The sequence below is a fragment of the Fundulus heteroclitus genome, chromosome 19, assembly GCF_011125445.2.
Source record: "Fundulus heteroclitus isolate FHET01 chromosome 19, MU-UCD_Fhet_4.1, whole genome shotgun sequence".
NCBI classification, from domain to species: Eukaryota; Metazoa; Chordata; class Actinopteri; order Cyprinodontiformes; family Fundulidae; genus Fundulus; species Fundulus heteroclitus.
In genome coordinates, this window is record NC_046379.1 from 13,657,445 (window position 1) to 13,669,589 (window position 12,145).

Here is a 12,145-nt window from a genome sequence, read left to right on the forward strand (position 1 = left end):
CTCTCTCATGAACTTCTCACCCAGAGTTTGTAGTAAATAAATTTCAACACACAATTCAAGTTACTTCCACACTTTCCAGTGGAAATATCAGTCATATGCATTAAAATATTATATCAACATCCAAAGGAAAGCATGAAGGTACATTTTAGTTTTTTCAAATTGGTTTAGACTCAAAAGGTTCACTATGCAGGGCTATTTCACCAACCCTATTCACAATATTTGTTGAGAGCTTAGCCCAAGAAATAAGGCAAGCTGAGGAGATAGAGGTGGTGAAATTAGGTGCACAGAACAAAGAAATGGGTGATTTGCAGACAATGTCTTATTATATTTAAAGCAACCAGGCACATTTACCTAAGTTGATGAATTTGTTGGACATCTATCTGGATACAAACTTTTTGGCAACTGGCAAAAACTCTAAAGTTTTGTTTTAATTATATGCCACCCACATAAATTACCAAACAATCTAATTTCAAGTGGAACAAGAGATTCCGCAGGAGTAACAAATAAAAAAATCTATACTAATCTATAGAGGAAAAAACTATAAATCCCTAGAACAGAAAATATATTGAGACATGAAAAATGGAAAGTCTTAATGCTAAATCTAAATGCAAGAATATATATATATATATATATATATATATATATATATATATATATATATATATATATATATATATGAATGTAAGATGAATGTACAGCCTAGGTTTAAAATCAGTTTTAAACTTTGCCAGTGGCAATACCAACCATGCAATTTACAGAGTGTGGGACAAAACATTTTCAAGATTCCTCTGGAATGGGGGTAGACTAAGAGTTGGATATTCAACACGCTGACACTGCCAAACCTAAAAAACACAAAAGCTATTGTGCAGTTGAAAACCTGCACAATAGCTTTTTTTTTACTGGTGTGTTGCAGATTGTTCAGCAAAATGGAACAAAATAGATACTGAGAGAGACCATATGCTGGCTCCAATTGCCAATAAGAAATAGTTTAAAGAAAATAGGAAACAGCTGGACTCCCTAACAAAATTCCCCATGGAGACTTGGTTTTAAGTAATTAAAAAGTGTAAAATGGGAAACAAAATTAAGATTTTTACTTGGTTGGCCAATGATAGGAAACATAAACCAGGAGATATATATTCAAAATTCCAGAAATGGTCAAGCAGAGGTCAGACTATATTAGCAAGATTAAGAAAAGGAGGACAAATCAAAAGTGTTCAGTATCTACAGGTTTGAAACAGTTACCAAAAGGAAGTAGGAACAAAACTCTCAATGAAAACAAACTTACAGAAATATCGGGCAGTGAATACATAAGTGTTAAACTGATATTAAAACTTTATCAAGGATAGGTGGATCAGGGAAAAATGTCAATGCTTTAAACAAAGGGAAAGTGGTAAAAAGAATTGAATGTGGAAAAAACTGATGACATGTGTGGTATGCTATTTATGAAACTCAAGAGAGCACAGGTTGCTCCAAAATGTGAAAAACCTTTTGTTAGGGAAACTTAGTAAGATGTTTTACCACGCTGAAAATAGAAAAAGAACCATTGTTTATTAGGAGTAGGTAAAAATGCCAATTCATCAATGCAACATAATAATTTTTTTCCCATTTCAATATTGTTTCAGAAAATCCTCTGACTCGATCAGTTCCGCTGGCCACTGGGTTCATTAACGACAGTGTCAAGTGATTCACGTTGTATGGGCAAAAGCCGCACAACGGGCAACGCAAATGTAAATAAACTACATTTGTTTTAGCTTATTTTACTACAGTGCTACTACAGTGGTGGACTGGGGCTACCGGGGATTTCCCTGGATGGTCGGTGGTTCAACCCATGGAGGTCCTGTTGCACTCTGCCCTGTAGTTACGCCGTTTAGCGGCGGCATGGCGTCCGACGCCTACTCCTCCCCTGCCCTGGTCAGGCTCTCCTCAGTGTGCGGCTGCAAAGTGCACCTTTTAACTCATGAACAAGCACTACAGAGCCGACGAGCAGACTGAGCAAAAGAGATCAGTTAAGCTTGTCCCATAAAGCCCGGCCAACAAAAACAAAAACCTTCTGTGGTGCTTGTAACTCAACAGTCAGGAATCGAAAAACTTCCCCCGCTGGCCCTTGCGTTTTTCAAGGAGATGCATGGTGCTGTGGCTCTTGCTAATCATATCATTCCTCCACGATTGCGGATCATCACCTGTCAGTCGCTGATGATATGAACAACACTGAATAGGTCTGCATTGGTGAAGTGGTACCGAAAAGTGAGATAAAAAAGAAAGCCCTGCAGGAAAGTGCATCAGCGCACCTAAAACATTTGTACAAACAATGAACTTAAGCCAGATGAGCTAAAATGCTGGTGAGTGATACGATTATAGTGCAGCAGAAAACAGCCCATTTCTGCAGAGGGGGCTCATAGAGAGAACAATATGGGTTTATAAGTACAGCAGCTATCCAGTTCTTTATTTTGTTAGGTTCAAGTTAAGTTTGTAAGTTATTTTGTTGCATGGAAAGAAACTGTGCCTTTTTTTATAGTTTACCTTGGGTAAACCTTAGGCTATAGACTGTATGTTGTTGCTGTATAGTATATTGGCCATGTGAGAATAAAAATCATCACATTAGCGCTGTACTGAAATACAGCGTACCTATTTTTCATCAGTTTGTAACTCCCAGGCCACTTCACTGCGCTAGTGCTTTATTTTCAGATGTTTTGTTGCTCAAACATAATGAGAATTATCCCAGTTTCTAAGCAGGAAGGAGAATAATTTACCTTTGCATGTACTTTAATTGCATTAACTTCAATGTCAGTACAGTACTGTCGTGTTTTTACTTTTGTACTCTATATTAATATTTATTTGCTCAGATATATTAATACGTGCACTGGTATCCTATGACTGTTCACATGGACATTTAACATTTAAATGACTAAATATTTAAAATGTAACAATGGGCACCATTAAAAAATATGTATTTCTGCTTTTTTTCAAAATAAATCAATACTGAAACATTTAAATCAATATAGAATCAAATTGATAATGAATCTAATCATGACCCAAAGAAGCAAAAGTGAATCGAATTGTGAGGTTCTTAACAATACCCAACCCTACTGCCAATACAGCATCCCTGCTGGAGATTGTGTGGAGCACAGGATGAAGACCAAACACATGTTTTTTTGGCAATGTGTAAAGTTGACACCTTACGGGGATGATGTCTGTTAATACCTAACATAAATATTAGGATACTAGCTACCTAAAACATTTACTGTCATCTCTTTGGGATATTTAACATAAGTTAATATTCAAGGTAAGAGGCCATTATTTGATTAAAATTATTTTGGTTGCCTCAAAGAAAGCTATCGCACGGAAATGGTATAAAGTGGATCCCCCCTCCTTCAGCAACTGGACTGACATAGTGCAAGGGATCCCCGATATGAGAGACTTGCGTATGCTACAAGACTACAACAACTGAAATGTGAATGTTTGTGGAAAAATGGGCAATATCTAGAAATTGACACAAACTAAGAAAAGGAGCACTGTAATAGCAAGGTATGATTCTGAATGCTCTTCAATTTTGGATTTCTTTCGTAATGTATGTAAGGAAAATGAAAAAAAATAAATTATCAAACACTGACTCTTATTCTGGGAGGGAGCGGATAATCTCATCAGGAAGGCCGGTGGTGTCCTAGGATGGCGCCTCGACCCAGTGCAGGTGGTCCTTCATTTTTCTAATGTTCAGAACCACGTAATCTGTATTTCAAAATGCCAGCCTACATGGCAAGGTTAGAAAGGGGGACTGCAGCTCTTCTGAAGAATAGTACACAGTTTTATAGTGTCTTTAAAGCAACCCTAAAGTCCTTTACACCCTTAATACAGAAGGGAGATAACGGTTTGAGCTCCTTTTGTGATTCTGACTGCACACATTTTCAATAGAACAAGAGATCCACAACACATAAAACGTGTTGAAATAAAATATTGAACATGGATAAGAATTACGTTAAGATGATAAATAGAGCAGAAGACAAACTATGCGGGGGTTGAATTATCATTGAGGTAGAAAACAATGAGGGAAGGGCGCAGTTAATCAGGGAGGAGTGAATGAAACAATGAGTATACTACCATTCACCCAAAGCTGCTCCGGCCTGCATTGAATCTTAATTAAATGGTTTGCAGTGAGATGACTCACTCTTGCTATTTTTAGCCACACAGAGGACAGCACTGTTTCTCTGCTGAATTTATGAGGGTGATACTTCTCTGGATTATCAAAACTGCATAATTTAGGGTTGAGAACTGACAGAGTCACGTGGTCATGGAAGGGATGCGTTTGCTTTTTGCGCATTTATCCGCTGACTGACCTGTATCCCTATAGACGATCGAGGTGTTTTCAAGTATTCCTCAGCCTTGGACACCAGGATTGCCTTGTCACAGGTGAGCACCGAGCTATGAGAATCTGTGGATGGATGCCTTTTCCCTGCCATGATTCCCGCCGCCTCCATGGCTATGGTCACAGCCTTGGTGCTGTCCAGGCTGTCGGTGGAGTTATAGAGGGTTCTGCCTGCCGTCAGCCCAAGGGTGAGGCCATCAGGGGCCCACATGCCGCTGTGAGGGTGCCGTCCCTCGTGGTAGGCATCCTGGGTGGACTCAGTGCTGCTCTGGGCTGTGATGGAGATGAGCGGTTTGGAGGTGGTACGGGGCGGTACTGGAGGAGGCGTCTTCTTGTAGCTCGGTGTGTAGGTGATGGCTAAAAAAAAGATAGGGGAACATTGTTTTTAACCAAACAATTTTCCAAAATCAATTAGCTCATTTAATTGTGCGTCTTCTGAAAATAGTTACTTGATTTAATTTAGGGGCTTCAGGAAAAGAGTCTGAATAAAAATGCAAGCCACGCTTATTAAAGTACTCTGTGTCCACGGTACGTGCCGCATGTTGTTGGTCTGTTATAAAATCTCAATAAGATACGTACATTCAAGTGTTTTGTTTTAATGTGACAAAAGCTGAAAACATTCAAAAATGTATGCGTTGGCAAAGCACTGTGCAGGTGGTCATGAAAAAAACACTTTTGAAACATGATGAAAAGGCTCGCAGAAGTTTAAATATATTGAGCCTGCACTTTGAAATGTATAGATTCCGGCATAAAAACGTCGATCCCTCTCAGGTCGTCCATTTAGTCACAAACACAATGCCTGTCACCTTTGCGCTGAAATTGACCTGAAACATAATTTGTCTTAAAACACTAGAAGCATTGTAGAGGACAGGTAGTTGATATAAAATCTACTGTATTTGGCATAATAAGCCTATTTATATGCAAAACCTTAAGTTGATTTTATATACTTGCCTGCGGAATGTATGAAAGACAGCTTCTGGATGAGTGAGAACTTTGCTCTTTACTGGTGTTTTTAAATTAAAAGATCATTTTCCTCTACCTTTTTGTACTCCAAATGCTCATAAAATGGTTTGAAAGAGCATTTTAAAATAATGAACAAGCCTATGGAGAATGGAAAACATGAAACCTTTGCAGTGTGAGACATTCGTCAGGCCTGAATGACGGTGGAAAATCAAAGAGTCGGTAAATAGCATTCACGTGGACAAGCCTGCTGACAACTCTCCTCTTCTTACTCGATGCATTTGCTGACAGAAAGAAGAGGGATTCATTTTTTTTAGATGTAAACGAGAGGTTGGAGTTCATCCATAGGATGAACGGCTAATGAACGGGTCACAAACACATTCTGCGGTTTTAAGTTGTCTTTATATTCAAACTCTGAGAAGAGTATGCAGCGCGGGTACATCGTGGAACATTTGGAGCACAAGTGTGTTTCATGCATTTTTGATCAAAGTTTAAAGAGTGAGAAGTTGCTTCACACCGAGCCGAGGGAAGAAGTGGGAAAGAAGGAAAAACACTCACTGAAGATTATTCTGTAGGTTCATCATCTTTTGCCGGTGATTTGAGATATGCTGCACTCTGCATTTCTTTTATCGTTTTACAGATGATACGTCACACAAAGCAATTAAAAAAGCCCTGTTGTTAATCTAATAAACTCCAAGCAGCCCTTAAAAAAAAAGCTGTGGTGCTGAATTAATAGAATATCAACTACATTTCACTGAAGCTGCAACGCCATAATTACAGTACATACAAATAATGTCAAAGCAAAAGATTTTTTTGTTTTGTTTTGCAGCTTAAAAATGTGATTTATTTACAGTAAAAATGAAACCCTTTAACAGCATTTGGCCTTTTTTTCACCTGTATTTTTAAGTCAATAAATAGTCTGGTGGTCTGCCCTTAATGACTCACATTGCCAAAATGAACCTGTCATGGATGCAGAGGTGCTTGCTAAAGAAAACAAGAAAAAATAGACAAGACAACCAGACAAGAGAGACTGGAGATTCTAAGGGTAGGAGAAACAGATAAGTTTGAGTGTTTATGAGTTGGAGCATGTTTGTCAGCTTGCCAGACAGAAAGGATAAATTTGGGAGTGTGGAGGGATCCGGGGAGCAAAGCGATGACCCGTTCTGAGGGCATGATTCAGCAGCACCAAAATAGAGCTATTATTAGCCAGCTAGTCATGCAAAGGGTAGTCATAATTCTTGTGGCCCTCTTGGCAGTGGCTTTACTACTCAGCATTTTGATGAACACAGCTAGGCCACATTTGCTCAGTCGCTCGATTAAAACAAACCCCTCTGAACATAACACAGAAAGATAGACTATACGGTGCCTCGCAGCAGTATTCACAGGCTTTGACCTTTTCTATGTGTCGTCATATTAAAACCACAAGCATGTGATATTTGGGTATTTTAAGCAATAGAACAACAACACGTAGTGCAAAATTGTCAAGTGGAAGGAAAATATGACGTGGTTTTGAAAAATGTCCAGACATAAAAATCTAAAAAGTGCGGCATGTATTTAACACTGGTACTCATGCATACCATTCAGTGCAAACAATTGCATTTAGAATTAAAAATATTAGACAAATCCACATGTGTGTAATTTAATATCAGCATTAACCCAGTTGTTCTGTTTTATTTTTTAGAGAACATTAGTGAACAAATGGCCTCATAAAAACTAAAGGAGCAAAGCAGACAGGTCAGGGATGAAGTTTTGAAGAACCTTCAAGCAGGGTCAGACTGTCAAACAATAGTCCAAGTTTTGGACATACCAGAGAGCTCTGTTCAATCTATGATCTGAAAATAGGAGGATGACACAACTGGAAACTTGCTAAGATATGGCCATCTAATTAAAGGCTGGGCAGGGAGCATTAATAAGAGAAGAAACCAAGAAACCAACAGTAAGTCTGGAGGAGCTACAAAGTTCCACAGCTAAGGTGGTAGAAGATGTTTATAGGAGAACTATTAGTTGTTGACTCCACAAATCTGGTGTCTATTCATGTGTGGCAAAATACAGCCATAAGACTTCCCATTTACAATTTGACACACACAATGCAGGGGAGACAGCAACCATATGTAAGAACATGCTCTGCTCAGATAAGGCAAAATATTTACTATTTTATTTACTATTATATATGTGTAAATGTAGCGCTCAACTACTAATATACTAATAGAATAAATAGTATATTTGGAGGACGGCTGGCAAACAAAGGGCTTGATTCTTTGGGATGATTTAGAACAGAGACATCAAGACAGGCCTTCTTATCCAACGTCAGTGTGCAACATCGCAATGGAGCTGTACATAAACACAATTCTTGAATATTCTTTTTTAAGTTTGAATAACTTCATTATTTGTACAGATAACAGAGACATGCCCCAAAAGATATGTGGCTGTGATCAAGGGGAAAGATGTATCTGCAAAATATTGAGTCAGTCGGGCTGAAAACAACTGTGCATCACATTTAAAAAGAAAACAAAAGATATTTTGAAAACCATACACCCTTTTCCATCTACCTCAAATTTGTACTCTTGTTTGTCTTTGTCTGTATCATGAAATATCTATCTATCTATCTATCTATCTATCTATCTATCTATCTATCTATCTATCTATCTATCTATCTATCTATCTATCTATCTATCTATCTATCTATCTATCTATCTATCTATCTATCTATCTATCTATCTATCCTGCCTTCATGGGTGTCAGGTTCTGGGGTAGTGGTGGAGCGGAGGCATGAGAGTGTCCGGTCAGGTTCGTATTTAACACCGTAAAAGACGGCTGGTTATTTTGCAGCAGTTTGGGATTTAAGGATATTCAAATAACCTGGAGAGGGAAGAAGATGGATGGTGGGCTCCATTATTGGCACAATCACGAGCGCTGCAGACAAAAACAATAAACAAAGTAACTAAAAAAAAAGGCAACAACAGATAAAACACAGATTGGATGAGTCATTATTCAAGCTTACTCAACTAACTCCGGACGGCTGGGGAAATTTTTAAAGTAACACAGTGATGAATCACTGTTTGCTATAAAGCTGTAAATATAATTCTGTTGGCAGTCCCTCCTGCAGATTACAGGGGAGTTCTTTGCTGTCCTAAAATGCCTAAGATGTTGTTCTACTCTTTGATGAAAACTCTTTAACCAGTGCTTAAATTTTAAACACTGTCTTGAATCTGCACATATAAGAATCTTTATGTCACAGGTTAGAAGCACATCACCTCAGCCGTTATGAAAACAAATTGGCTCCCCGTCAAGTAGATAGATCACTATAGGAAAGACAGTGGAGGCTCATGACGTTCAGGGCTGTGTGTTTGAGAGATACTGAAGATGTTCGTCTGGGGTCCTGTTTATAAGAAGGAGATGGGAGACGATGCAATCATAAATATGCCTCATGACAGCAGAGGAAGCACTCTCAACAATTAAATCTGTCAAGAATCTAGGCTCCCTCAGTGAAAAAACAAGGTGTACTTTTCTGTGTCAGCAGGAGTTAGGTTTTCTCCCCCAAAATTGCAGCAGCATGGACTCAATACTCTGACTATTGCAGCCAAAGAGTATAACATTGATAATCAATGATTGGAGGACATAATACAACCATTTTCAGTCTTTCGTCATTGCGACTACTCTTGTTTATTGCTGGCTCGAACTTTGGCAACATGTTCCACCAACGGTTTTTCCAGCGCAGGTATGAGAATCACTAAAGAAGTCACTTCTGGCGAAAATGTTTAGATGTACAGTATTGTTATTGATGCCTCAAATTAGGCATCAATAACAATTCATTTTATTACTGACTCAACCAACTTCCTAGACTTGCTATAAATTCAGTACCTTTCCCAACATGCTAACATCTACTTAGCTGCTGCATTTCATTGTAACCTTAAGCAATTTTGCTTCCTTTAACTTTGAATGCAAAAGTAACTAGGAATGTCATAAAAAAGTGCAACATTCTTTGTCACTCGTTTCAGAAAGTGAAACTCATATAGCTTACACATGGAGTGAAATATTCCCATCTTTTATTTCATGTAATATTGATGACTCTGGCTTACAGATCACAAAAACCTCAGAATTAAGGGTCCCAGAAAATTAGAATATTAAATAGGATAAATAAAAAACATAGTTTAAATAGAAATGTCAGGCTTCTGAAGAGTATGTTCATCGCTGTTCACTCAATACTTGGTTTGGGCTCCTGTTGCATTTATTATTGCATCAGTGTGACATGGCTTGGAGCCAATCAGCCTGTGGTTCTACTGAGGTGTAATGAAAGCCCAGGTTGCTTTGATAGCTGCCTTCAGGTCATCTGCAGTGTTGGGACAGGCGTACCATCTTCTTCTTTACATTAGCTTCTATATGTGGTTCACTTCATGCCAGTTGGCTGGCCAATCAAGCAAAGTAACACAATGGTCATTGGACCAGCTGGGGAAGGGTGGGCAAGTGCTGCTGGAAAATGAAATCAGAATCTCAAAAATTACCCGGTAGATGAAAAACATAGTGGACAAACACATGAGTGATGAAGAAAATTGGAATTATTCGCACTATTCAACAATTCTTTTGATGTACCTGTAAACGTACATTTCTACCGACACTTTTTCTGCTTTACCTACAGTGCCTTGCAAAAGTAGTTATTCAAAACCCTTGAACCCTTTATTTCAGTCATGTTGCAGTCACAAACCTGAATGTATTAACGAGATTTTGTTTGGAGTACCCACAGAACGTAATGCATTGTCATTAACTGGAAGCAAAATGATAAACGACTTTAACGTTATTTTAGAAATGAAAATCTGGAAATTGTGACATGTATTCATTCAGCCCTGTGGGCCAGTACTATTTGGAACCACCCTATGGTGCTAGCCTTGCTGGATGATGAATTCCCGCTGTATTTTTGTATTCACACAGACACGAGAATCCATCTTGTACCACTCCAACTTCAACCATTTGTGTCCGAAACAAAAATGGTTCAGGCCAATCACGTTGCAGTATTGAGGTTTATGGTGGGAAAGACCGGTGCGACGAAAGCAAAAGCTGCAGAACCCACAGCCGAACCAACACAAAAACGGCAGCACAGGAGGATGCACACATTTTCTTCTACCTGCTGCTGCTATCACATGTTTTTAAGAATCCACAATTTCTTCTTTTATAGTAAAACAGCAAGAAGTGCCTTGACTACCTTACCTTCTTGAGGTTTCACCTTCAGCTTACATTTTAATTTGATACTAAAAAACAACCTTTAGTAGGCTGGCTCTAGGTGTTGCTTCGCCCAATCAGTTAATACAGTTCTACTGAAATACCCTTCTTTCCCCAAACAGATTCAAATGGAGCAGTCCCAGATTGATCATGTGCAGATAATAACTGATAATGTGCTACACATTATCAATCTGGCTGGCCAGGTTACTATGCTGCAACCACAGGTGCAAGTCTAATTTTTTTTTTTTTTGTCAATTTGTTTTTCAAAAATAGCTCAGGCTCAATAAAACTGGGAGAAAAGAATCCATTATTATCAATTTTAAAGTCTCAAGTTTGGATATTTTAAACATGTTAGTATGCTTTAATCGGAACGCTTCAATTGCAGCACTGGCTGTATATCTAGGGTCGTTCTGCTACAAGGTAAACATCTCTTTCAGTCAGATCTTTTGCAGCCTCTAACAGGTTTCCCCCAGGATTCCTTCTTCATCTGTCTTCCCATTAAATAGGACCAGCTTCCCTGTGTCTGCTAAAGAAAAGAACCGTACAGCATGACGCTGCCACCACCGTGTTTCAGCGTGGGGATGGAGTATTCAGGGAGATGTGAAGTGCTTTTGGCCACAGATTGCATATTCTATGTAGGTTAAACATTTAAAATTTTGTCTTGTGTAACCATAGCACCTTAGTCACGTTTACTGACCTCTGTACATGGCTTTCAGCAAACTTGAAATTAGACTTCCTATGGCTTTCTTTCAACAATGGATTCCTTCCTCTCACTCTTCCGTGAGACCATATTTGTGTAGTGGATAACAGATTATCCCACCTGAATTGTTGAATCTCTGGAGCTCCTCCAGAGTTACCATGGGCCTCCAGGCTGCTTTTCTGAATAACGTTCTTCTTGAACGACATGTCAGTTTAGCCCTTTGGCCAGGCTTTGATGGTTTGCAGTTGTACCATACACTTTCCAATTTAACATGATAGATTGAACAGTGCCCATCTATGACCTAACTCTGGGTAAAACTTCTTCACAACATCGCCTCTGACCAGCCTGGAGTGTTCCTTGGTGTTCATGGTCATGTTTTCTAACACGTTATCCGAAAAAAAAAAAAAACAAGAGAACTAGCCTGATAGTAGGACAAATTAACCCAATTTCACAGCACAATCGAATATAGTAACATTCAGCTGGAAAGAACAGTACAGCCTGTGAGAATTGCACCACACTGTAGGATCTGCAAAGAATATTGGAAAACGTCTTTGGAATGGTGAAAAACTGCAGTCTAAATTTTACCACAAACATTTACCAGGCTTTAGGAGAGTGCTTAAAATTATACAATGCATTGCCACAAATTAGGGCAACCAGCTAGTATGAGCCCCTGCTTTACTATTTAATGCATTCATTTTAAATAAAGTTGGGCAAAACACTTCGTTTCCTGTAAATTTACTTACTTGTGTCGCTTCCTTAAAATTCAAAAGGTTAAGTATTTCTATTAAAATGTACTATGCTGGTGAAGATTATCAGTCATCCAGGTCATGGTCATTCCAAAAAAAAAAGTAAAAAACAAAACAACTGGACTTGTTTTTCGTAGTTGAAGACGTTTCGCCTCCTCTCCAGGA

The 12,145-nt window shown here is 38.6% G+C and overlaps 1 protein-coding gene across 1 annotated transcript in view; it reads right to left on the reverse strand.

Moving 5' to 3' along the window:
• dlgap2a (discs, large (Drosophila) homolog-associated protein 2a) overlaps window positions 1-12,145 on the reverse strand; it is a 281,858-nt gene that overhangs the window by 21,108 nt on the left and 248,605 nt on the right. Inside the window, exon 8 of the mRNA XM_036150388.1 lies at window positions 4,332-4,717. Within this exon, the coding sequence (XP_036006281.1) occupies window positions 4,332-4,717 (386 nt within the window). The remainder of the gene's footprint in view (window positions 1-4,331; window positions 4,718-12,145) is intronic.